This window comes from Lipophrys pholis (assembly GCF_963383615.2).
Source record: "Lipophrys pholis genome assembly, chromosome: 14".
Classification (NCBI taxonomy): domain Eukaryota; kingdom Metazoa; phylum Chordata; class Actinopteri; order Blenniiformes; family Blenniidae; genus Lipophrys; species Lipophrys pholis.
The window spans coordinates 9,103,789-9,130,033 of record NC_137633.1 but is presented as its reverse complement, the minus strand read 5'-3'; the positions used below and the strand labels follow the sequence as shown (position 1 = coordinate 9,130,033).

Below are 26,245 nucleotides of genomic sequence, written 5' to 3'. Positions count from 1 at the left end.
AGGAATTATTCCAAAATGAAAAATATTATCTGTCAAAGTCGTTTCTCTCAAACATGCATAAAAGAGAAGAGATCATTTCTCAGCGCTTTGCAGTGACGGGGCTGCGGCCACTTGCTATTCAGGACCAGGTCTTTCTCACACCGAACCCCACGGAAAGAATAAAGAGCTTGAAATACATTATCAGTCACTAATGAGTCCGATCGAATCCATTCCCACGACACAGCTGCGATGTAGAGACACACTGAAGATTTGCTGACTCTGTGAAATGGATGTCATAAATACATTTCCTATAGATGATGGGAACGGTCCTGCTGATGCTGGGATGCCTGTTGCTTTGTGTCATTTATTATTTGTTTGTCTTTGCTGCATATTCAAACACACACGTATGAAAACAACCTGGTTGAACTGGGAGCCTCCCGGCAGCTCACTTGTCATTGAGCCGTCAAGGTCACGGCGCTGGAGGGACATGCTTGCGTTGTAAATGTGACGGAGCCGCCTGGCAGCCACCTCCCCCCTCACCCCCCCACCCCCACCCCCCTCAGGGGATCATCGTGGTACGACGCTGATCAGATCTCCCCGGCTCGGTTGCTCCGCCACTAAAACACTGTTTGAGATTTGCAGGTTGACGTGACGTCCTTTTTGGCGCGGGGCGAGCTGCTGGGAGTCATTTCTACGACAACATCAGGAAGGTGCTCTGATGAACCCTGCCGAGGGGCACGAGAGCAGAGCGCCTGCTATAAATAGGACCGAGTAAACAGGATGAATGAATGGAGGAGATAGAGAGGGGAAACGGGGCATGTTTATGTGCACGTGCCGGAATACGTGTGTGCATTTTTGGGTTTTTTTTTTCACAGCCTGTGCATGCTGTGCTAATTTTTTTGAGTCATTTTCCCGTTTAGAATCCAAATCTGTCATTAGTCACGACAACATCACATGGGAGTGTGATTTTGAAATTTTTTTTTTATTAATAAAATCAATAAACATTATTTATACAACACTCTTCATGTATGTTTGTACAATTTAAAATGCTTTGTAAGAAGATTGATGCATTCAAAGAGCAATAAAGACAACAATGCAGGAAAAACAAAAGACAAAAGGTAAATTAGGAGTAATTGTTAGAACTAAGAGACAGAGGTGGATTCAATTACTTTTGAGGAGACAAAACAAGATCAAATATTGAGAACGCATACATTTGTTCATCAATGAATTGAATTTGTAAAAAAAGCAAAAACTGAATACAAAAAGCAAAACTTCAACCCCACATACAAATATAGAAGTAAGAAATGACCAAGCAAAGGTGACATTTAGAAAGGAAACGCTAATTTCTAACAGATGAAATCTGCAATAGAAGTAGAATGAGAGTATTTGCCTTTTAGATTTGGGTTTAAGGCAAAAATTTAATGTATAACGCCACCCACCACATACTGCCAGACCTGGACACGCTGCACTTCTCTCCTGACAAACTGTTCTCTTGTATGCAATACATGCTATTCATTTGTTCTGCGCAGTAATAACATATTCGCTGGTCTATTTCCAATCACTACAGACGCCTGATACCTGAAAGCTTCCCAAAGCAAAACATGTCTTGAGAAAGTCATTCTCTAATGTGTTTACTATATACGTACACGGTAACATCACTTCCCTTATAGAAAACCAGACTCCATTGACAAAAATGTGACGTGAAAGTGTGAAGTCCATTTCTCGGGGTTGGCTGAGGCCCAGCTGGTAGAGCAGGCTCTCCTGTAAACAAGGTTGCCAGTATCACCGCTTGCTCTACTTTTCCATGTGCCGATGTGTCCTTGGGCAAGACACTGAAAGGAGGTTAAGCACCTTCTACAGCTCATCTGTTGACATGTGTGCCTCTGCTGCTGCGGTGGAAACGTCTCTATTAGTCGTTTGTATTTCTCTATTCATATTAAATGAATGCTCCCCCGGATCATTATGTACAATAGATTGTGGGGTTTTCTTTGGAGCCATCTGAAAGGAGGTGACGGTTGTTAAACAACAAGTCAGATTGTATTTATAAGGCTTTTCCCCGTGTGTGTAGTGTTTCTCATACTATCGCACACAGCTCCCGCAGACAGACAATGTGCCCTCTAAGATTGTAGGGGTGGTAGAATGAGGGCAGTGAATTACTAACGCCTCCATTGGGTAACATTTGCCTGTGTTTTTGACAGCGAATCGCAGGGTAGAGCTCAGCGGCTGCCATGTGTCTCCATGACAACCTGGTGACGGCATGGGAGCGCAACCTGAATCTGGAAAAAAAGGAAACTTAATGGTTTCCACAACCTCATTTCAACAACAGGTTAACAAAACTATGTTTTCAGAGGCGGATTCACTCGATGCCGTGAAAACTACGTATATATCCAGAGCACAAATCTCTGGAAGCCCCACAATAACAGGATGAGCTTAATGACAGTTTGATTTGATAATAATGAATGGAGGTTTAATGATCCTCATCAGGAAATGAGGCGCAGTGGCACGGAAAGTGATTTATATGAGAAAGAATGTTTGTAATTTATATTCATCTCGTGTCATTTATGGAAAAGGCACGCGTCAGGACTGGAGCTAGTGGATCCTGGATCCGTACAGTTTAACACCAAGTCGCCTCCATTTCAGAGGAAAAAAACTGCTGCTAGATGACCACCACATAGTTATTTTTATTTTTTAATTAACATCAGTCTTAAACAACCTGCCGAATACTAAAGGATAATGTACACTCACAAAAAAAAAATGCCCTCTGAAAATATAAGATGCTTCAAACCTATACTCCCTTATCTTCCTAATTAGAATCTTTAAATTGAAATATCCGGTACGTCTTTCTATATAACCTACTACCACTTTTTTATTAATTAATCTCTATTCCACCTGAATTTAATTCAATCAACAAAACATGTGTTTCAATAAAGGCATAGACAATGTTTTTATTGATTTATTGAGCACCTAAAAGTTTTTTCGACCACTTCCAGTGACTCGCCTGTTCTTATGAAGTGAATAAAATACAATCCCATGTTCTTAGAGTCAGAAGGTGCAAACACAAGAACAGCTTGTCTATTTTAGTTTAGTCTAGCAATGCTGTGATCAATTCTAACGCTGGAAAGCAAGATGAAGAAAGCTTTACATTGTTAGTTCAATATGCTGATATACATCAATATATCTGCACAGCAAGTTGAGGGAGCAAGTAGCCGGGAGATTGGCCGCTACTCCTGCTGTGTGCTGTATGAATTTTTAATCTCGGTGCTGTATTCAACACCTGACCTTTAAGACGCTTCACAGGGAGCCAACGATTTGACAGCCCTTCGTCAGGATTGCGAGAGATTCTGTGCTCACGTTGTCACATAGGATGCGTCTCGCCAACGGTCACGGCCTATGATCGTCAGAAGAACGTCCATCATGCACACACAGAAGATTCACTGAAACAAATGCTCCCAGTTGATGGTCGGTTTTGTTGTCGGGCATCAGAGCGCTGCTGCGTTGAGTTCTGGGAATCGGCAATCAGAGGGATGACTAAGAGCCAAGTTGGGTGGGTGAAGCATCAGCAGTGAGTCGTAGAAGCAGGACTGAAAACCGGCGCTAGCAAGAGCTGGAAATAGCCATTTCTTCTTTATTGATGAAAAGATATGAACAATCTAGCATGGAGTGATGCTGAAATACTAAAAAGCAGGGTGTGGATTTAGCAGCAGAGCTCTGTGACACAGCAGTGTGGCGTGATGACAGTTTATGCCGTTTGTCAGGAAATACATGCAACAACTCCACAATGGACCATGACATTCATTTTGTTTGGAACCTGCAGGCTAGAATTATTGTTATATTGTCAATGAGGAAATTTATTTTAAACAGTTTGACCATTTTTGTACAAGTTCACAGCTTCACCTGCTTTGTTTGGACTGGTGAAAAATGAATGGAAACGTTTGTACCAAAAAACTATTGTACTGAATTACAATTGAACTCCTATCTAAGAAAAACAACAAAAACTCAAGTCTTCCTCCCAATAACAAATTGTTGATAGTTAGATTTCAAACAAATTTTATATAATGATCATAGTAGGATTTTGACAAAACTTATTTATTTCCCTTGTGAGAAATGTCTGCATTCAAAGGACCTTTCTCAGATAAAGAATATAGAACAGTCACACAAGAAGACTTGATTGTTGACAGTGAGACTTTGATATGAGAACCCATGTACATTAAAAAAAACATAAATTTTCTTGGTTCTGGCAAATGGATTTTAGTTGCAGTACATAGCACTTTTCCACAACTTGTTAATCACATTCAGCAATTCACACACCATGCAAGGTACTCAATCCATCCATAGGGAGCAGTTCAGTGTCTTGGACAGATAGGGAGTTGAACCTGCAACCTGCTCTACATACCAAGCCACAGCCGCCCTCCTTATGCAGATGCAGATCAAAATAGTTGAATAATTTCACACTAAGTTAGTTTAACTTGTATCAAAGTGGATTACTAGGTTTAATTGTATTGATTAGTAAAAAAAAAAAACATAGTTGGAGAAAGAATTCGAGAAAGTGGCCAAAAATACAACTTAAATGGAAATACTGTCGGAGTTGGTGTTAAAGGTTTGATGATGATAATAATAATAATAATAATAATAATAATAATAATAATAATAATAATAATAATAATAATAATAATAATAATAATAATAATAATTTTGTTGTTTTTAACAAATGGTTAAAACGTGTACAGGAGTGGACTGTACCACCCCACTGTCTCCCCCTTCCGTCCCTCTCCGTTGGGCTGCTCCCCCTTCTTTACCGCCCACTTTGGTTGCAGCCAAAACAGAACATCATGGCGATTGATGGTAAGTAGGCCAATAACGGCTCTCCTCTCCGCTCAATTACCTCCGGTAGGGAAATAATACCTGTCGGGGCTTCAATTGTGTCGTTTTTTTTTTTTAAAAAAAGAAGAAGAAGAAAAAGTCCACATGCTGTGGGAGTGAGAGTAGGCGTTTTATTTTTTGGGGTGTGAAAGTGGAATTATCGGGGCTCCGGGTGACAGACAGAGTTAACGGGAGACAGGAGACTCTCTCCCCGACTCCGGGTGAGCTTGGAGCGGGGAGAGGAGAGGGCGGGAAACGGAGCCTGTGGTGCTGAAAGGAGAGCTCCTCTTCAGCGTGGCCGGCAGAGGAGCTCCATCTCCCGGGTTGTGCTGTGATTTGCTCCGGCTTGGTCTGCGCTTGTCTCCTGGTTGGACATAGTTTCGAACTTGCCTTGAGTTGCCGGCTGTTTCCTCACTTCGCCCGCTGTTGAATCCAGATCTTCCCTCCCTGTTTGCTCCGCTGCTCCTCACCTCTCCGGGATTATGTAACCGGGCAGGTTTGTAAGCAGCTTTGTGGCCAGTTTGGATGCTCTGGTCACAGTTGGATCACATCAGATGCGAGTGAATGTGGAGGACGTGATCAATGACCTTTTGTAATCACACAGAGTGGGAGCTGTCGTTCATGTCGTTTATAACCGGAGAAAGCTCTGAACAATGTCATCCACTTAGGGACAGTATCACACAGCGGATCTGGATTAAACGTGAAATAACCCACATGTCCAGAGTCATTTCAATCTCTAAAATAAATTTAGAAAATGGATTACAATAAAATCCAAGTCCTGTTAACGCGACTGTACCCTTGAACGAAGGGATTCACTGTATGCAGTGTTAAAGTAGCTTTACTTCAAATTATTTTTTACCAAAAATATAGTTTGCATTGAGTAATCTGTGCTGATATGCTGCAGTTGAATCAACACTGTCAGCAATTTGATAAACGTACCCACTCCTCTTTACATGTTTATCTATTAGAGGTGTTGAATCCTGCAGGACTGTATCATTACAAAGCCTCATAATCAGTCAATCATTACAATCAGGTATATTGAAGGAGAGGCACATTAGAACTTCACACATTAGTAGGTGGATGATTATCGTGGTTGATGTATTTTTGTGCTGTTTTACGATAAAGTTTAAGACCTTCAGATAGAAAAAAGAACTTTCGCTCTCACTGCAGGACCAAGACTAGACAACCGCAAGCTTCAGTCTTGATCAGTCGTGGAAAAAAGCAGAACAAAATATAGGACGAGGCGTATGGAGGTCAGCAGAGTTTATCATCGAGTGTGACCGAGGATCCAAAAACAGATTAATGGGTAAAAAGTGGAGCCCACCTCTGTATTTTCTGTGTTTTTCTAAGTTGAAATTATCATTTTATTTTTTTTAATGATTTAAAATATGGTCTTAATGTGAGTTTCCTGATGTTTTCCACTTTGTCATCATTCATCTGGATTGAATGTTCAAGAGAAAAATAAATCATGAGCACAGGGATTGGTCTCCTCGTCCTCAAACTCACTGACACAACTGATATATTAGACAAGTAAACCTTCAAACAACGACAAATGACCACAAAAAGATATTGCTATAAAAATTTGCAACCATGCAGACTCATGTCAATAAATTACTTTTATTTTAACTCACATTAACTGATATTCAAAGCAGATTGCCTCCAAAAATCAGTTTTCTTATCCCCAGAGAAAACCATGGCTATGAGCTCAGAGTGTGTTATAGATAAACACAAACAAAAATAAGACCTATTAAGTTGGTAATCTGGTTTAAATGGTGGTGAAGTGGTTTGTACTCTTTATTCGTTCAGTTCAAAAGCAACGTTGGGTACACGTGTTGCAGAAATACACTTCTCCTTCTGTCTGTGTGCGTTTTCACCGTATTGGCTGCGGCTTGCTGCGTCAAGCTGCGACTGTGTGACCCACCAAGAGAGCAAGTGTGACAAAAAGACTTACGATTGAACCAGAACCGATACGAAATCAGATGAAGTTTAAGACGAGCCCAACAAAAAGAAACCACACTTTAATAATGCATGTCCTGCAAAATTAAACAAAGAGAGATGCAAAACTACTTAATGTAGAAAGAAATATTTAACGCACAAAATGAGAACTTCAGACAGGCTTTGCACAGGAAGGCGTCCAAACCAAAGCAGATGATTGACGAGCCACACCAGAGCAGGTATACACAAGGTAGGCAGTGGCCTCATATTTCCTCCTCGGCCCCGCCTGAACTCGGGCTCGCTGTGCCCCGCCCTCCAACCTCAGCTCGCCCTCCCGCATTAGTCAGCAGAGTGCAGCTCCCTGGAAAGGCTGCGATCACAGCTGTCAGCCGTGTTTTACTGCCGCTGCTCGGCCCCGCCGGGATTTACTGCAGCAGCTGCAGGGGCCGACTGACACCTACAGCACCCAGAGGACCCACCCGACTGTCACCACTAACACACCCGCGGTCCCGGGTCACAACCAACTGCACCCGTTGGTTCAAAACACAAAGTTCTTTTGAGGGAGGGCTACATCATCTAGACCGCACAAGCCGAGATGGAGAAATGAATTGCATAGAGACGTAGACACTTATTGCATAGAGGTTTAAAGCAGGAAATGGTTCGGTTGTACACTGTTCTACAGTGTAAGTTGCAATGACTTATCGTGGCGACTCGTGTAAAATAGACCATCATCATCGTGGAAAACATCTAAGAAGCGCTTCACCCAGGAGCCGGTGCTACTTCTCTTCTTCTAAATGAGTGTGACTCACAAATTAGAGTTATTTTATCCTTAAAGCTCCCACTTTAGAGCCCATTAATGTATTTGATGACTTTAACTTGTGTGATCAAGTCTGTTTATAATGTTGCTAATGCATTTTTAACTCAGCATCGTAAAGCCCCATTATCAAGGTACCGCTTTAATCACCTTTCCAGACTCCGGCTGAGAAACTGAACCGGGAGATTGGTTGAGATTGAATTGGTCTTGACTTTCTGCCTATAGTATACAAACGGGTGAGTGACATCAGCTTCACGAGACAGGCAGGACTCTAGATCGACTGCCTTCAAACTTCTCCATTAAGATTAAGCTTGGACCGGAGCTTCTCACTGTTGTTGTGTGTGGATTTGTTGTTGAATACTGGAGCTGAGAGCAGCGCAGGCAGGCTGGGACGTGTGGAGCTGTGGAGATTTCACTTGTTTAAATATCACATCCACAGAGACACTCTTGCCGCTGCCAAGTCTTTCTGCTTCTGCTGTCTTTGTTTAGTTTTGTGTCCCTATTAGAAATAGTGAACCTTTCCGTTGAGGGCTCTTCTTTCCCACCTTTTTTTTTTTTTTTTTGTGTTTTTTTTTTTTTTTGCTTCCTGGCTCGAGTCTGTTTGCTTTGGAAAGAGAGAAACAGGAAATGAGGCGGTAACAGGCCAATACGTCTGCGGACTGTTCAAACCAATGTGAGCTGGGAGACAGCGCAGCTGGAACAGAGCAATACATCACATTCCGTGTAAAACTGATTTGCCTTGTGTGCCATCGATCAAACCTGCAGGTTTCAGCGAGTTGAGAGGCAAGAGGAGCGGCTTCAATGCTGAGAGGTTTTCAGTTTTTGTGACGTCTCTGATCAAAGCTGCTTCAATGTTCTGATAGATAATGGATCAAATTACACGTACTTTTATCACATTTTTGCTTATAGGACACGATTGAGTTTCTCCCGTCTCATCAAGTAGCCATTTCTGGAGTCAGGTGATGACGATGAAGAAATTTAAAGACCACAATCGCGAGCAAACTCTACAGCTTTATTGAGATTGTGAAGCCCGCAGAGAGCTTCAAGACGAGTAAATACACTGGTTCAAACCCAACAAATCAACTATATTGTGTTAAAAAGACAGACAGGGTGAGGAATACTTCCTTCAGGGTGGTGCAATGTCGACCCAAGTGACCCAATATATTCTGCTTTAGATTTCACACTAAATATGACAGAAGAGTCTTTATGCATTACAGCGTTATGCTAAAGACAAGAGTCAAGAGAGAACTTCCTGCGGCATTTGGGATTACTTGACGACGGAGAGCAGTGTGTATTCCATACACGGTTTAATAAGTTGCGCGCACAAGCTTCGCTCTTTAAAGTTGAGCTGCTAATGTTCCTCGGAGGACCGCTCCCAGACGTTTCTGTTGCCGGGCCTCGGAGGTTTGTTTCCCCGTGGAGGGTTTTAATGAGCATGTACTTCTTGCCTTTTACTCCGACCTCGCCCACAAACAACATCACGTTTGCGCTGTCAAACATGGCTCGCACGTCGATGACACTGGCTCATCGAAAACAATACTTTCGGTGTACATTAGATTTTCCTGTCTTTTCAGGATTTATTGCCTGCGGGAGATGAGGCGGGGGCTTTGTTACTGAGAGGATTTTCATGCTGTCGTCTTATTGATCGGCTCTGCAGCGGACACAAAAAAATACATCATCCCTCCTTCATAGAGTGTTGATACAAGAATTCTGACATTGATAGACACATATCTGTTTGAGATACCACATAATAGCCAAACTAAAACTGTCTTCATTGTTTTTTTTTTGTTTTTAAGGTATACCCTACTTCCATTGCATACTCAATCTATTATTGCCCTGCGAGCCTAAGGAAAATGAAGACACTCTAAATCGGGGGTATCCGGCTTTAGCGTTTCTAAAAATAAAATATCAACTGCACTATTTTCAAAAGTGTGTTTCCATTGCCCGCGGCTGTGGATCGTACTTGTAATATGGAGCAATGGCGAGAGCAATGACTTCACTCAGGAAAAGAAAAGCCAGTGCAACAGACCACAGTAGTCTGGAGGAATCTGTTGCTCCGGCACCAATGTCGAACTCAACAGGGTAAGCCGGCTCATCTTTGATGTGCTGTGTCCTCCAGGAGCTAATTGGCTTAGCTGGGGCTTATTCTGTCGCTCCCTCGTTGGCGTTTGCGACGTGTTTCATGAGCAAACCTGATGCAGCACAGCCAGCTGCAATTCAAAAATGTTCAAGTTAATGGCTACTGACAAGAAATTTGTCTCATAAAGGAATTGCAGCTGCTAATTAGCCCTGCTAGGGAAACATGCTTTACTACAGGATATTGAATGTCAGTATACACTATCTACATATTTGGTATAATACAAAAGCTATACAAAAACTGGGATTTCTTCATTTAAGGTTTTGCTTGTCGTCCCAGTTTGTAACAAGCGTTTCCTTGCCTCTGACCTCAAATAAGTCTCCGTCATAACTGTGTCACAGTCTCAGCCCATCCATCTCAATTCTTTGCCGAACTCGCTCGTCTGCCTCCTGGCCTGATTGGAGGCGGCCGGAAACGGAGATCGAGTACAAAGCCTTAAAAACATTGCCGGCCGGGTCCCAGACGTCTGTACCGAGGGGAAACACACTCCTTCATTTAGTTTAGGTGAGGCCGTCTCCTCTGGTGAAATCCCCTGTGAGATGCAGGAACTTGGAAATACAGGTAGCGCGTTTAAATTGGCACAGAAACCTGATCACTGGGAGTAATCAGATAGACGTATTGTAATTGTTTAGGAGTGCATGTGTACGTACGGTACTTTCTCGACATTTTGCAGCTGCATGTTTTTTTTGCTGTTGTCTTTTGTATTCTCTTTATGACGTGCTGACTTCATTTTCAGTTTCAGCTACTTCGTCACACAGGTAACAGAATCAAATCAATTTGATTATTGTGGAACGTAAACATTTAAGGGTTTTTTGGGGAGACTCCAAAGTGACTTTAGCCGAGATTTGGTGAATTTATGAGCCAATGACGTTCTGAATTTCCCTCCGAGAAACATCACGGCAGACCAAACACATCCACGGATTTCTCTTTAGTGAGTCCCCGCAAGTTTCTTCCTAGCAGGAGATGCTTTTGTCGAAGTGAGAAATTAGTTGTTGAAATGCTTTCGGTCTTTGTCCTGACAACTCAAGCTGTTGTGAGACACGAGTTGGTGGAGTTCAGTCGCACAAAGAGCAAAATATGAGCATTTGTTACGGGAGTCTGGTACACACACTTGTGCGAAAGGTGGAAAATGACCACCGTGTACTGTATTGTGGAGCACATGCAAGGAAATGTTATTTTTGACCAGCCCAGCATTGTGTGAGTGTGAGTGAGTGTGAGTGTGCGTGTGTGTGTAGAGAACGAAGGATGGAGCGAGAGCGCACGGGGAGCTTCCTCCCACACACAGCTGCTGTATCGATCTGCTGGACCGCAGCGTGGACGGGCTCTGGGCTCCTCGCTTGGCAGGAAGCACTTGCAGACAAGTCTCGTCGTGTAGAAGCACAACTAGCTGAAGCGGCTGTGTTTACATGCAGCAACTAACAGTCGCTCACCGGTTCAGGTCTCACTGTTTTAACAGTTTATCCTGTGGCAGTAAATAAACACAGTGATAGTGGGGTTTTTTTCTTTCTTTTTTTTTGGCTCTCTGTGCAGTGATGGGCTCTTATCCTTTTTTGGTGGTGTTGCTTACAATTACTTTAATCCTCGATCTTGACTTTTACCCCAGGATTTATTGTATTTTGTCTTATAATTTTTAGATTTTATCTGGTAAGATTAATATTTTCACATAAATGATAGTTTTACTCATATTTCTGACAAAGTTTGTACAATTCTAACTTTTATGTTATATATGGGACATCTAACGGTCCTTATCTTTTATTTTTACATTTTGCCCCACATATCTGGCATGTTATTGATAAATCTGACATCATCATTCATATTTACCTTGTAAATATTGATATTTTAGCGGTTGTAATCTTAATATTGTCTTTGAAATTTTTCAATTTGACGTCAAAGTTTCCTTTCTTTCTTTTACAGTTTACATTATATGTCATAATTGCGTCTTTTCTTATTTTATTTTATTTTATTTTATTTTATTTTATTTTATTTTATTTTATTTTATTTTATTTTATTCTATTCTATTTTATTTTAATTTAATTTAATTTAATTTAATTTAATTTATTTTATTTTAAATCTACCTTGTGATTTTTTAATCTTAGATGGACAATTTTGATATTTGTATTCCCATATTTTTTGACAGTTAATTTCCTATTTTTAACATTTCATTTGAAGTGGAAGCATCTCATGTCATAATTTCGAAAAATCTGAGAAAAATGGCTCAAGACACTGAAATGATTAGAATTAAAACAAAACTATTCTCACACTGAACACTTTTATTTCATCTTTTCACATATTTGTCATTTTGACAGCTCTTAAAAAGCCTGTTGATTTCTCCAAAGTGCTCCATGTTTTTATTCTTACTTCTGACTACCATGGCCTTCCAAAATCCGAGGCTGACGTGAATGAAAGTGGGGAGTTGATTCCAGTTTTGCTTTTGTTTCAGTACTTTCAGCCTTTGTTCCAGTAATCCTTCAGGTGTGGCGGCTGAGTGCAGTCAGACCTGGAGGCAAACCCCAGAGGCAGGCGCTCAGCTCGGAGACTGGGAGGCCTGCACAAGTGTGACTAAGAGCTCTGAATTACAGTCAGCGAGTGCGACTGCTGCAGAAAGTCGAGGCTGAATAATGTCCACCTACAGCGTGGAGTTCATGATATATGGATGCTGGTCGTCCTGCTCACTGCTGAGCTGGGTCCACAGCTGCACATCGATCTGTCCAGGCCCACTGAGCTGACACTGTGTCGGAACAACCCTGAAATGAGGTCACATCATCAAGGAGCCTTTCTTTTGTTCAGTTTGGTCCGATTCACTGGCTCTTTACTTATATAGTCTTTATTTTGTCGCTTCTGTGGAATCCATCTTTTATTTTATTTTTCCGCATTCAGTTTCCTGTCGTCCAACGTTTCCTGTTTATGTTGGTGCACAAGTCTGACACTTCTAATTGCAAAAACATGAAACGTGGAAGCAAGAGAAAAATCTCTGACGTAAATAAGGACGATGACATTGTTAACATATTAATCCAGTTTAAATGAAGCTGTTGTCGTCGTCACATCGTGTAATATTTTGGACGTGTCGCATACTTTAAAGCTCAAGTTTAAAGCCGTTATTATGCAGTGGTGTCTGAGTCCGACCCTCATTCAACACTACATCTCCTCGGTATATTTAAAGGAAAGCATATACTCCTTCCATTACATTACGAGGTACTCTTACACTGCAGTTAATGAAGACCCAATTTACCACTAGATGGATCTCTACTTGTGTTTCATGATCAGTCCTATTCCTTGTCAGATCGAGACCCACTTTGTCCTCGTTGCTTTTAGATCAGACCACATTGGTAATCATCCTGTATGAAAGAATCCCTAGAATAAATGGAATGTATTTCTGTGTTGTCAATGCAACGCAGAAAAAAAAAGTATTTTTCTTCCTTGCTTCTTTTTTTGAACGTTTCTCTGCTCGCAGAACAACACAGATAAAATAGAGCCATGTTTTTTACATCAGTTGTCATGTACATACCGAGTCCTGACATCTTTGCAGTGAAAGTAACTGTGACGAAGAGCAGCGGAGAGTTTATTTTAAACTGGAGCAGCTTGTGCTCTGAACACCCACACCAGACTGTGAACACCCAGTGTCTGTCAGTGTCTTCTATCCATGTTGTCCGTGTCCCTCTCCGGGAGTTTGCGTCCAAACGTGTCCTAAATGTGCTCCCATGGCGTTGAGTCCCTTGTTCCTTCCATCGCAGTGTGGCTCATTGAAACCTGCATTGTCTTTCCAGGTGGCGAGCGGAACTGTGGAGTGCATGAGCTGGTCTGCGTCAGAAAAGGTAGGGCAGGTCACAGCTCTGAGAGGTCGACCTTTGACCTCTGAACTTCACCTCCCGCTCCACCTCTACCATCCCAGCCCAGTCATGTTCTCCTTTCCCACTGTCTTCATGTTTATGGTCGTCCTGCCTTGGACTGTGTCGTTTGAGTCCGTCTTTGTTTCGTCCTTTGTGACCACCATTTGCATTTGTTGCTTTTTTTTTTTTTAAATATTAGGACTATGTAATCCGAATGTGATTTGTCTGAAAAAAAAATAATATAGAGGAGAGATTATAAAATCTTGTCACATATAACAGCAAAGTTTATTTTGGAAGAATCACAAACTTTCAAGCAACTGTTGTACTTGGCTCACTCGGAGCACAACAAGGAAGAGAGAAGCTGGCAGTGGGCATGTTGTTCGATCAATAATTAATTAAACTCAAAAAGGAAACAAACAAAACAAAGTTTTTTCAATCCAGGATTATATAATTTCCTAAACTAAACCAGAGTTTAATCTGCAAGGCGTCAACTTTCAATCGACCGACGTGGTTTCACTCAGAATACTGACACTTGACCTTACTCATCTGGATATTTCTAGTAACATAGATATTCTTTAATCAAGTAAAAAAAAAAAAAAGGTTCCTGCTGAGAATTGATGAAACACATCATCATTAAACACATGTTGCCCCTTTTGCTATATCCCAGGAGTGCGTAGACAGGATTTGTTTGATGTGGCTGGCGGATGCACGGAAGGACGCGATGAGGCTTCAGCTGACGAACTCAAAGCAAACAAGCTTTTGATACGGATCACACTGGTTGGAATAATTGCCAATCTCCTATGTTTAGTCAGTCCTGAAGCCCTCTCCTCGTCCCCATGGCATGTTGAACATCGCGGAGACGGCTCTGTCAGTATCCCCCGAATCATGCCGAGTACTTTCAAAGGGTTCTCACCGCTGTTGGCGAGCCAGTCAAGTGGCCTCGCTTGTGTATATGAGTGTTTCACAATTTGGGTTTCTTCATTAGTTGTTTTTTTTTCCTTTTGTGTGATTGTGACGGATTCCAGAGGTGTCCGTATGTGGTGTGTGTTTTTGTGGCTCAGAGTGGTCCGACCATGTGTGGGAGTGTGCATGGGCGTACTGAGAGTGCTTCTAGGCCGACTGTGTGGGTGTGTTTGAGATTTTTTTAGGTGGGTTTTGTGCCTTCTGACACTGAACGTGGCAACTGTTTCTATGTGCGCACAAAACTGAGAGACACAACAACAAGGATGTATCTGTCAACAGTGGCAATGATGCACAAGTAGAGGACTGTGTGTGTGTGTGTGTGTGTGTGTGTGTGTGTGTGTGTGTGTGTGTGTGTGTGTGTGTGTGTGTGTGTGTGTGTGTGTGTGTGTGTGTGTGTGTGTGTGTGTGTGTGCAGCACAGTTTCATCACTTTGGCACAGAGTTTGGTTGCCATGGTGCCGGAGTTAGCCAAGATGTCCTTTTTTCCCCGAGGAAGCTTCCCTTGCTCCCTCCTCACCGGGGGTATCTCTAGGTGCCCCTTAAATAAATTACTGAGTTTTCTCCATCGGTGCCCTATTTCTTTCTTAGAGTCTTCCTCGTTTCCCAGAGATTTCTTGAGATTGTGAATTTGTAAAGGAGAAGCGGCCGTGATAACGATGAGCATGGTCTCGACTGTATTCCTGAGTGACTTTGTCTTCATCCTGAGCAGGAACGCAGGATCATGCAGAAGCATCCTCACAGAGATCCTTTCTTTCCTCAGTACATCACAGCTTCTGCTTACGCGTCAGGCACCAGGACATTGAACTTGAAATCAACACAATGCTATCCACTATGAGATGTGACGGTGTGAGTTCTTTTGAAATTGCAGACGGACAATAACCCTCAAATAGCTTTGGCTTTCAAAGAGGCTGTCTTGGTGTTCCTGTCACATTTGCCCAGTTCATTCTTCACTGCGTGTTTAATTTAAGGATATCTGTGGACAGTTTCCTGAGTTGGACTTTGAATTTAGTTTTTCTCTCTGTGTAGGGTTTTAGCTCCATAATTCATGTTTCTGCTGCCTCGCCAAGTCCGAGCGCCTCTCTGTCCGCATGCAGGGAGAAAATATAGTCCCTCTGTAAACGTCTTTTTTTTTTAAAAAGGCTCTTAAGTGTTTCAGTCATAATAAACTGCTGTGAAGTCCAAATATATCTGTTTCAGAAGTTGATTCTCCGCTTCCTCACACTCGACTTTAGACACTCATTTTACACGAACCGATTCCCACCAAGGTGTCTGGTGCATTGTATAACTGTAACAAGCTTGCTTTCCCACCTCATTGTTCTCCGTGCTTCTTGTGTAACAAAGTCTGCTTTTGTTTAATCGCTTGTGTGAGTCATCAGTTAGTCCCACACATGTTATCTAAGGGCTACTCTCAGTATTTTTAATGGAGTGCAGTTGATTTGGTGAAGTGTGTCAACCAGAAAAATGAGAAATGATGTGAGACAGCTCGTACCACGCAGCACCCACACTGTATCATGGCGCCGGTGTCGCAGTCTCTCTTTCGGTAATGCCGATTTTAGAAAAGGAACATTTGTTTTTTGGGAGAATGCGAATGGAATAAATATGGGAATAAATCCTGAATAAGCTGTTTGATTCACACAAAAATATTGTTGTGAAGTCGGGAAGCCAAATGTAAACAGTGAAAATGTGTTGTTGTTTGGGAATTTAGTATTTTTTTTCCCCCTCGTTTAAGCCAGTCTGGGAATTGCACAGCGCAGGCCCCGTCCCGTTCCATCTGTGGTGTGAATAATTCAGTCAACGGTAGGAAGCTGGTACAGCGTGAGCAGACAGGCATTCCCTGTGGGATGACGCCTACATGCTCCCACATCGCCATGTGACCAAACTCTTGTGGGCCAGCGACAGTAATCTAGGCTCGTTTCAGCCAAAGAGAAAAAACAATTACGCTTAAAAAATAAATAAATAAAAATAAATAAATCTGCCACCTTTTTTTCAGGCACGTGCATGTTTTGTAGGCCAGGGAGTCAAAAGAAACAGGAGCCAGGAAGAGGGAGCGCAGGAGGTTATGTAATCGTCGTTTCTTCTTCTTGAGGCGTTAGTGAGTGAGTCTGGCTGCTGATATATAACTAAAGACAAACACACACTCCTCTTACATCTTCGATATCAGGGTGTCACATTGGAGGTATGCGGCAAATATTTTGGATCAATGTATATGATATGACATAATCACATGAAATCCATTTGTTTTCCTAAAATATACTTAAGTTGTAAATGTTGGAGATTTTTCCTTTCGATCAAAATATTTCACATGTATCTTAGTATTTCCTGGTATACTAAAGAAATTGGGTGATTTTGAATCTATCTACGGTGGTTGAGTGCATCTACCTGTCTCCGACATTAATTTGGAATCAGGCACACGACACCATTTTTATTACTTCGGACAAGACCGTGGCAGCTAATCCACTTTGTTTGTCAAATGAACTCATTTGTCTGTCTTTCTATCAGGGTAGTTGTTCGGTTCAGTCGTAGAAAATGGACTTTACAGGGATTTCTGTGAGCGCGAGCTTTATCCATCACGGCAAATGAGGTCAACAGTCACTCAAAGTGTGAATAATGAACTCGCTCTAATTGGGCTGAAAACACCTTTCCCATCTTTCCTCTTCTCCTCCCCTCCTTGTCACCTGTTCCTGTATAACTCAGTAATTAAAGAGTACCGTATTTCAAACACGCGTTGCATGAAGTCTTTCGGTCATCTATATCTGACACTGTCTCCTGGAAACACCACAGAGGGTTGAATATCCCAGTATTTCCACTAGTTTGTGAAACAGATCAACCACCATGCTGCGTGTGCCTGAACTTCAGGAGATCATTTTTAACACGTCTACAAATCGAAATGCATTATTTGCCAATCCAATCATATCAGAATGACGAATAAGAGACTAAACCTGATTAACAGAAACACTGCGAACTGGTTAAATCGACTTAACCGTTATAATAGCTTCTGCGAACCCGCTCACATCACTTGTGGGTTTCAGTCTTTCCGCTCACCACTTCTCACGGCTTCGCGTGTTAAAGACCAGCGCTAAAGAGGGATTTCTTGTTCTTCCACCAACTTTGCCAGTGTGTCATAGTGTGCACTTTTCTCTTTCCTCCACTGCATCCCACATCTTACCTCGTGAATACAAACTACCCCTGCCATGCAGGGGGACTACTTTGTTTCCACTACACGGGACCTGGTGCCTCCATGATTTACTGGGCGATTATTTCGTATATGAACCACGTTTTTCTCGTAGCGATCAACAGGAAGCCTCCCCATGAAGACTGCGACTTTGCGTGAAACCCGCTGTCATACCGAAGAAAAGGGTTTTTATAGGTGTCCTTTATTGTGACGCTCCATGTTCCTATGGAGCGTTTTGTAAAGTGATCATTGTTACATAAATATTCTTGCTTTTTCCTGAATGTCCTTCTTTTTTTTCCAGAATTCCCCTTTACCCTTTTTAGCTGGAGCGTGCGATGCACTACAAGCCTCCCCAACAGACCCAAAGTGAATTCTTTCATTTACTCCCTCTGATTACAACAAATCATTCCGCTTGTGGCAAATGTCAGATTAATTTGCTGAATGTAGCGTGGGAGGTGAGTGCAGAGCTCCGGAACAGAAGCTTGATTGCTGAACTTTAGTAAACGTTGATATAATAAAAATATCCCTATACTTAGATATTCTACTGTGAGCCCTTTAAAAAAAAAAAAGTTGCTGTCTACTTTTGTCCAGGAGGATTTGAGTGCGCTGATGTGTTCCAGTTATAGTTGCATCTCATGAAATCAGACACTCCTGTGTGTCTGCGGTCTAAAATGATGCTGCACCTGAGCCTGTTGCCATGGCAACACACAAGTTGGGCCTCAGTTGTGATGCAACCTTACTCTCTCTCGTTCCCTTCAATCAACCTTTGTTTTAGAAAGAAAAATAAACCAGATTCAGCTGTGGCGGACGTTCTGCTCCGACCGGTTACGGCTCGGGGACAGAAAGAGATAAAAGACACACTGTTAACTCATGTGAGTATAAAGCCATAAATCATGAAGCTGAGAAATCCTGCAAGATGGTATCGAGAGAAATAGAGCCGAGGTGCTAAATGATTAACGTGCTCTCTTCGTCCATCCATCTTTTATACCGCTTTTCTGCAGGAAAAAGCCCGGGGGGCGCACAGGGAGAACATGGAAACTCCAAGCTGTCGTGCACTCTTGTGCTTTAACCTTGAACCTACACTCTACCAGTACCAGCAGTAGTTATTACTAAGTACTCTATGTCACTGTGGGTGAGGGCATTTTAGCTGCTTCAGGTTCAATTTCACTTTCAAGAAATTCAGGAGACTCAGATCTGATTTGAAATTGTGCGGGATTGTGCGCGTGGTTACAACAAACCTTTGTGTGGTACAACAACCTAGAATGAATACTTTTTATTATATTGGCCTATATAGGTCAGACAAAGTTTTAACGAAGTTTGATCTCAATAATGCCTGTGACGCTTCCGATGTGATGATTTAAGGTATTTTTTTTATCATCTAGGTATTTTTCCCCCTCTTTTATCTAAGCACCTCAGGATCACGTCTCTTTTGAATCTGCTCTGAAGCAATGCTGAGGGGACGGCGGTGAACAATACACACATCCACCAAACCTTCATGTTGTATTGTGCCTTGTCAACAATAAGAAACATGAAAACTAACCAAGTCGCAATGAGTTCTCCTTATTTAAGGTGAAACTGGTGAGATTTTGTGGTAGGTTGAAGATTAAGGAATAGTCAAGGCAGGTAAAGAGATTTTAAACATTCATTTCAGAGTAATAGCATGATCCCCTTCAGTGTCTGAGGCTCAAATCATCCCAAGGTCAGCCTCTATCAAAATCACTGGATGATTTGTTTTCGTAAAATGCCAAACAAACAGCAGGTTGAAACCTGAATCTCTTGTGTCCCAGTTTCTCCAGAGGTGCTGGGGTTTCTGACGGCCATTGGCCTCTTCATCATCCTCATGACCCTCCTCTTCTGGTACCTCAACAACAAATTGGCACTTGAGAATGCAGGGAGCCTTCAGTGCCTTGATGACTTCAGGAAAAGCAGCGAACTTAAGGGTGAGTCTGTGTTTTCACACTTTGTTTCAGATTGTTTTGGTCGATAAAAAAACTGCACGACTCGAAATTAAAAAATTTTTTTTAATATGTTTTGGCTTTATCCTTCACAGTGTGTCTGTACCCAGTTGTTTGATCCCAGATTTTCTAGTGTTCCATGGTACATTAAACTGAATTAAACGTCCAGGCTGCTCACTGTAAACCATGGTGGAGGCACCATCATGTTGTGAGGGCTGCTTTGCTGCCTCTGTTACTGGAGAAATGGCAAATGTAATGATGTGACAAACCTTTAAAAGGACTCTGGAGCAGATTTGTGTATGAAATGAATAAAAGAGCAGAGAGGACACAGTCCTGAGGGGAATGGGTAGAAGAGCAAACAACAGCATTAAAAACAATTCATCAGCCAGCAAACTAACTTGTGTTGTCAAACTGCACTAAATTTTTACAGCAGCAAACCACCGATCACAGCACGAGTACTGACCTCAGCATGGAGCCCTTTTTCCACTGGCACTGGCCTTTCTCAGCCCCTGGAAGGATTACTGTTACCGACAGATGTAGGGGCTGTTTACTCAGACAGTGACACAGGGCTTCAGAAGTTTCAAAGGTTGGCAGCCCCGGGGAGCCTCTACACAGGGAAACCACCGGCCAGAAAAGCACTTCAAAACAAAAAGGAGGCTAACGAGGAGACTATGTTCAGTGTCACTTGATGCCTTTGCTTTATAGAGCTAATGTTATATTATAAAGCAATTTGGTGAAAGGATACATCTTTCTGGTCTCTTCAGTGGCTTTTACTTATAATTCAATTTTAAAGAACAACAAAATCTTTCAATATTCATGTTATACTTTGTGAGCCAACACTTAGGAGAACTTATTCTAATAGAATTATTTTGTGCAGCTCTGCAGTGAGATCATATTAAAGCTCTGCCTCCCTCTGGTGGCTGAAACCTGAAACTACACAAAAACCACCTCAGACTGAACCCTCTGGTGATCTGTAATTTACCAAAACATTTTACATCTCTCACCAAAATTCAACAATGATGAGTCTGCTCTGGATTCTTCAAAGTGTCCTAATGTGGTGTTTTTATACTGGACATCAGAATGAGAACCAAATCTGAAAGTGACAGTTTTTTTTGTGTGTTTTTTTTTTTTTTTTTTTTGTCAAAACGAAATGCATTTAAATACAGACGCTTGCTTTTATAGAGATATGCACTATAACATTAACTAGAGCTTTAGTTTATATTTTGAAATATATTTTAATATATGAACAGTGTGATAACCTGTGTCATCTTTATTTTGAGGCTTATACGTTTTATTTGAGGGGAATGGAAACAAAACGCTTTAGCCGCCTGGTATTGTTTGTCAATAGGTTACAAATGAAACATATACTTAATATACATCTTCCGCTTGCTGCATACTTATTAGATGCCCTGTATGTAAGAGATTAATATTTTTTTTTCCAGTTGCATAACAGGCTACATAATGTGTTGCATAATATGTCTGATTATGGACCGTGCACCATGGCAACAATATTTTTTGAAGGAAACCTTTGTTAAATCTTCAACAGTGAATACCGTGACTTTAGCAAGTGCTCCGTTTTTTTTTATCCCCTCTTTGACTTTATCTGGAGTATTTATTGTTCAGGGACTGACTCAGAAACAACACATTCACCATGTCACAGCCTATTATCGCTGTTCCATTAAACTACTGCTGTCAGACAAGTGATTCAAACCAATGTTTACTCACATGCTCCTGTAAATGTCCTGGACCCTTTAATGGAAACCTGACAGTTTTATCATTTTTATTTTATTACAATTTTCTTTGCACTGATGTTAAAATTAGATTTAGATGCTATTTGAGACGACAATTGCACGAGATATTGTATGGATGCTTGATTCGGATTTTGATCCACCTCTGGATTCTGTTATTTGAAAATAATTATTGATTAAACTTTACAGGAATGAGAATAAAAAAAGAGTGGAAAACATCTCACGCTGCATTTACAGTGATTCTGATGCACAAAGACCAGAGTAACTGCTCAATGATCTCACTCAATCTAATCTCAGTAGGCAGCGGAGGTGATACTTCCACCTTTAATGAGAGAATATGAAGGATTGCACCATGTGAAGCATGAAACGGCATGAACGCCGAGCTGAATTCGTTCCATGAATACTCTGCTATTATAAGTGTACAGTAATCTTTACAGTATGGATCAGGAATCTGTAATCTAGCTAAAAACACAGTGTTGTTTTCCTTTATTGACATTATTCTGATGTCCTGAAACACAAGCAAGGTAAATGAGTATTACAAGTTTTTACTTATAATTAGTATGATGAGTCAATATCCATCGTATATATTCTTAATTATATATTATATGCACATAAAACTGCATTATGGTGGAGACATTTAAAAGTAACAAGCTTTATAATGAAGTGCTAATAGTTTACTCTTCTTCCACCCTGTTGCATTTCGATAATGATGAACTCGGATAAAGTATCTATAGACGATGAATGAACATTTAAAACATCTGCAAGCATGAACGGCTTCAGATATCAGTCACGTTATCACTATTAAGTCGTGATTTCTGATATGGCTGCTTCAGCATTTGTTATCCAAGGCATGAGAGCGAGAGAGAGGCTGCATAATGAATATTCTAAACAAATGGTGCACGTCTTGCAGCCGATTGTCCCACACCAGCCTGTTGTAGCTGTGTTTCACTTGAAATATAAGTGATTCAACCTTATGGTTGTTCCTGTGACGATTACCATATGATTCTCCATACAAACGCATCACACGCCTGCACAGTGCGTGATGCATCTGGGCTGGCATTGTACGGAGAGGTTTTTCCACTTCACTCAGTATTTCTGATAAAAGACGTCGCCGCTGAACGGCAGACTGCGTGACACATATGTGTGACCTGAAATTCTCAGTCAGAATAACAGGAGAGTGTCCACGTGACTGGCGACATCCACAAAGATAAAAGCAAATGACTGGTGACATTTAGTGTTTGTATTTTTTTTTTTTTTTTTTCTCGTAGCGGATCTCTGTTCTGCCACCTCCAGTGACTGAAACAAACCTTGCGAAGCATTTACATTAAGAAAATGAATTGAGTGCGAAGTTCCACACTGTTGCCAGTAGAGGCTGCCAGTCTACCTGAATTTCCCCTCCGTTCCCACACAGACAAGGCCTACTGCGACGCCGACCTGCAGGGCTCGTCGTCGGACAGCGAGGACGAGCTGATGGGTCAGTATCAGGAGGCGGTGAGCCGTTCACAGGGCCTCCGGGGAGGAGCCAAGGCCACCTCCAACACTAAACTCATGGGAGGCTTCAGCTGGGAGAGCCGGCAGAAGTACAGCCCCTTGACCGCCGATTATGAGGGCTACAGCAGTGAAGCCTCGGCCGATGATGGTAGGTGTTTGCAGCAGTTTGTTTATTTTCCCGTGTGCATTTGCATACTCGACCGCAGCTTTCCACTGAGAAGTTGTTTTAAAAGATTAGACAGATCTTTACTTCTTATCACCTTGGTAAGCTCGGGCAAAACACACAGACTCTTCTTCAGTGGCACGCACACACACACACACACACACACACACACACACACACACACACACACACACACACACACACACACACACACACACACACACACACACACACACACACACACACACACACACACACACACACACACACACACACACACACAGACAGTACATACCCACACTGTCAGTTAATCCAGAGAGGTGATCAAAGCGAAGCTCCCGTTCAGCACACTCTCCGTGGGAGGGTTGTGAAACAGTCAACTGTCTGCATAATCTACACAGCCACAGCCTCGCACTCTCCTCTGGTTTTTTTTTTCCCTCTCTCTTCTTCTTCTTCTTTTTTTTTTTTTACTTTCTAACACATTCTTGTTTCCCATCTGCCAGACTCACCATCACTGTGCTGCTTTCAAGAAGTAGTTCTCTCTCAGATGGCCTGAGTCACAGGAGATCACCAGCACTGACCTCTTTGGATGAGTCTGTTATTCATCTGACACAATGCGAGGCGAAGTGTGTACTGCTGATTTATTCATCAATATGGAAGGAGAAGTACCCCGTGGACAGGCACGGCGATGAAGGGAGAGACGGTACATGCGTGCTCCAGGATTTATTTAAAAAGAAAAGTTGAAGATCTGGGGTTTTTATGATTATTTACGTTCTCTCTGAGAGTTAGAGAAAAGACTGACAGGACTCTCATAATGTGTCCTCAACAAAAGAAGCGACAAGCCAGCAGGTTGTTACAGGTATCATCTGCCTGTCAGCTCTTATAAAACTCGCCAATTAACACGTTACTTCTTTCACATGTGAGCAAGAGCCAATGTGTTGAAACATCCAGCTTTAGCAGGAAACGGTGACTTCCTGTCTTGTTATCGCCGCAGCGTGCCGGTTTATCCAGCCGATTTAACAAATAAAATATAAGGTGACAATTACTGAGCTTCCTTACTGTCAGATACCTGTAACACCGCTGAGTCCTGCTTTATGTGTAGATGCTGCAACTTAGTTTTCACTGGACAGGAAACAAGGGAATCAAACTACTTATCTTCCTCGGCAAATACAGTGGCTGGATGTAACAATTGGGCTTGTGAGGTGATTATTGACTGCTCCTTCCATGTGGTCTTGTTTTTTTGTGGGGATAATCTTAATATTACTTTTCAAGAGTATTGTTCTTCTGACTATACGATGGCCCTCCTGCACAGATTCCTCTCCTGCCTCCTGCCGCCTGCCACCGTCGCCCTTGTACTCCGGTACAGCCTCCTCCTTCCCCCTAAGACTTTTAGATGCTTCATTTTCAAAGCTTACAATGGCTTTTCAGCAACAATCGCCAACATCTCACATCCCCTCCGTATCACCGAGTCACCTTTTACTGTGCTCCTCTGACATTTGACTGCCTTTTAGTCAGGCTTCTGCCGAAAACTTCCATTCTATTTCCTGTACGTGACGCCCCTTGCTGTTGTTTTCATTAAAGAGATGGATATCAAATGCCAGACCTCAAATATAGAATTTACAGGAAAAACAAGGGGTGTCTTATAGTTTGACCTTCATCATAAATTGCTCAAAATCTCCAAAACGTTAATTTTTTTTAACCGAAGACGGAAAAAAAAGCAAAAGAAAAATCAGTCTTCATTTGTTACAAATTATGAAATAACATCTCAAACAAAGGTCAGTGATGAGCGTTTGAAGCCGTTAAAGAGCAAATTGCGAAACAGCTGCTTCCAGATGGTTAATTGATGAGTTGTTTTGGTGTGTGTGTGTGTGTGTGTGTGTGTGTGTGTGTGTGTGTGTGTGTGTGTGTGTGTGTGTGTGTGTGTGTGTGTGTGTGTCAGGCAGAAGAGGCTGAGTGGTTTTGTCTGGACACATACCGAGATGCCTCTCAGACGGGACTCAGCCGTGTTTTTGTCTGACAGTGTTGATCAAAGACAAAAACAAGCCCAGTGTTTGCCAGGGTCCTCCATCGTTAAATCACGTCTGAACCAGTTTTTGTGTTATATAAGACCGTGGGTTCCAAGGCTGAGTGTCTGGCGCGATCTATTTAAAGCAATGTTTGAATGTGTAGCTGAGGGATAAATAGTGCATGGCATGCTTCCGAATGCATTAGCGAAGAAGCAACGCGCCGCACAAGGTTGCTGTTATGCAAGCGCCGCCAAAGCTCTGTGTCTTCTTGTAAACGCTCGCTGGTCTCTGTCTGGAGTTTAGAACGTGCTATGCTGAATAATGTCGATGTCGACACGAGAGCTTTTTGAGCATTCTCACAGATCAGAGATCGGGGTGATTTGTTGACGACGAGAAGCATCTGAAGATTGGCTCATTTCTGTGGAATTATTTCCTAAATGGGATACAAATCGTCTGATTGAAACTAAAACTCATCAGGCTCATTGCGTCACTGTTTATTTTTGCCTTTTCTTCCTAGAATAACAGGTGATGATTGACACCGTCTCAGCCCACATGTCTTGCGCACTTATGAGGAACAGTTTTTTTTTTTTTTATCAGCTCAAAAATCGGATGATTGCTCCTGTTGCTTGTGAAGTACTCGCACGGGTTTTTCGGTTTTCATTATCTTCATTTGTGACATCTGTCTTTGTCAGACTCAGTGTATTTGTGGTAAAAGCTTAACGACATCATCCTCACGTATAAGAGCAAACCAACAGCAAAGTCTTTACGCAGTCCGGATTCAATGAATGGATCAGATTTCAACAAACGCCAATATTTAATAGAAGTAAAAGTTTAGATTAAGTTTAAACCTCGGTTTGCATGGTTCAGATCATATAGATGAAAATCCAAGCTGAGCTCTTCTGCCAGTTTCGACACAAGTCGCAAACAACCAACTGAAGCTTGAATCAGGAAACGTTTATCTGTCAAGGGATCCAGCCGACTATCAATTGAAAATCCAAACTCTGTCTGTCCTTTAACACGGTCACCCGTTGCAAACAAAGTTAAAACTACTAGCAGTATTTTTCTTTTCAATCAGCTCTTGTCTTCAGTAAACAAGTGAACACCAGACGTGATTTCATCCACAGCGTCTCATGTTTTTCCAATATGGTAAACCACGACCTTGTCAGAGTCACAGAGAGTCTATTTCTCCGACTGTA

At 41.9% G+C, this 26,245-nt stretch overlaps 1 protein-coding gene across 1 annotated transcript in view; it reads left to right on the top strand.

Annotated features, from left to right (window-relative positions):
• Positions 1-4,806: 4,806 nt before the first annotated feature.
• Positions 4,807-26,245, top strand: part of syt14a (synaptotagmin XIVa) — a gene marked incomplete at its 3' end in the record, with an annotated part of 34,965 nt that continues 13,526 nt past the window's right edge. Inside the window, exons 1-4 of the mRNA XM_080480944.1 lie at positions 4,807-4,821; positions 13,490-13,537; positions 19,474-19,626; positions 22,801-23,028. Of these exons, the coding sequence (XP_080337070.1) occupies positions 4,809-4,821; positions 13,490-13,537; positions 19,474-19,626; positions 22,801-23,028 (442 nt within the window). The 5' untranslated portion in view covers positions 4,807-4,808. The remainder of the gene's footprint in view (positions 4,822-13,489; positions 13,538-19,473; positions 19,627-22,800; positions 23,029-26,245) is intronic.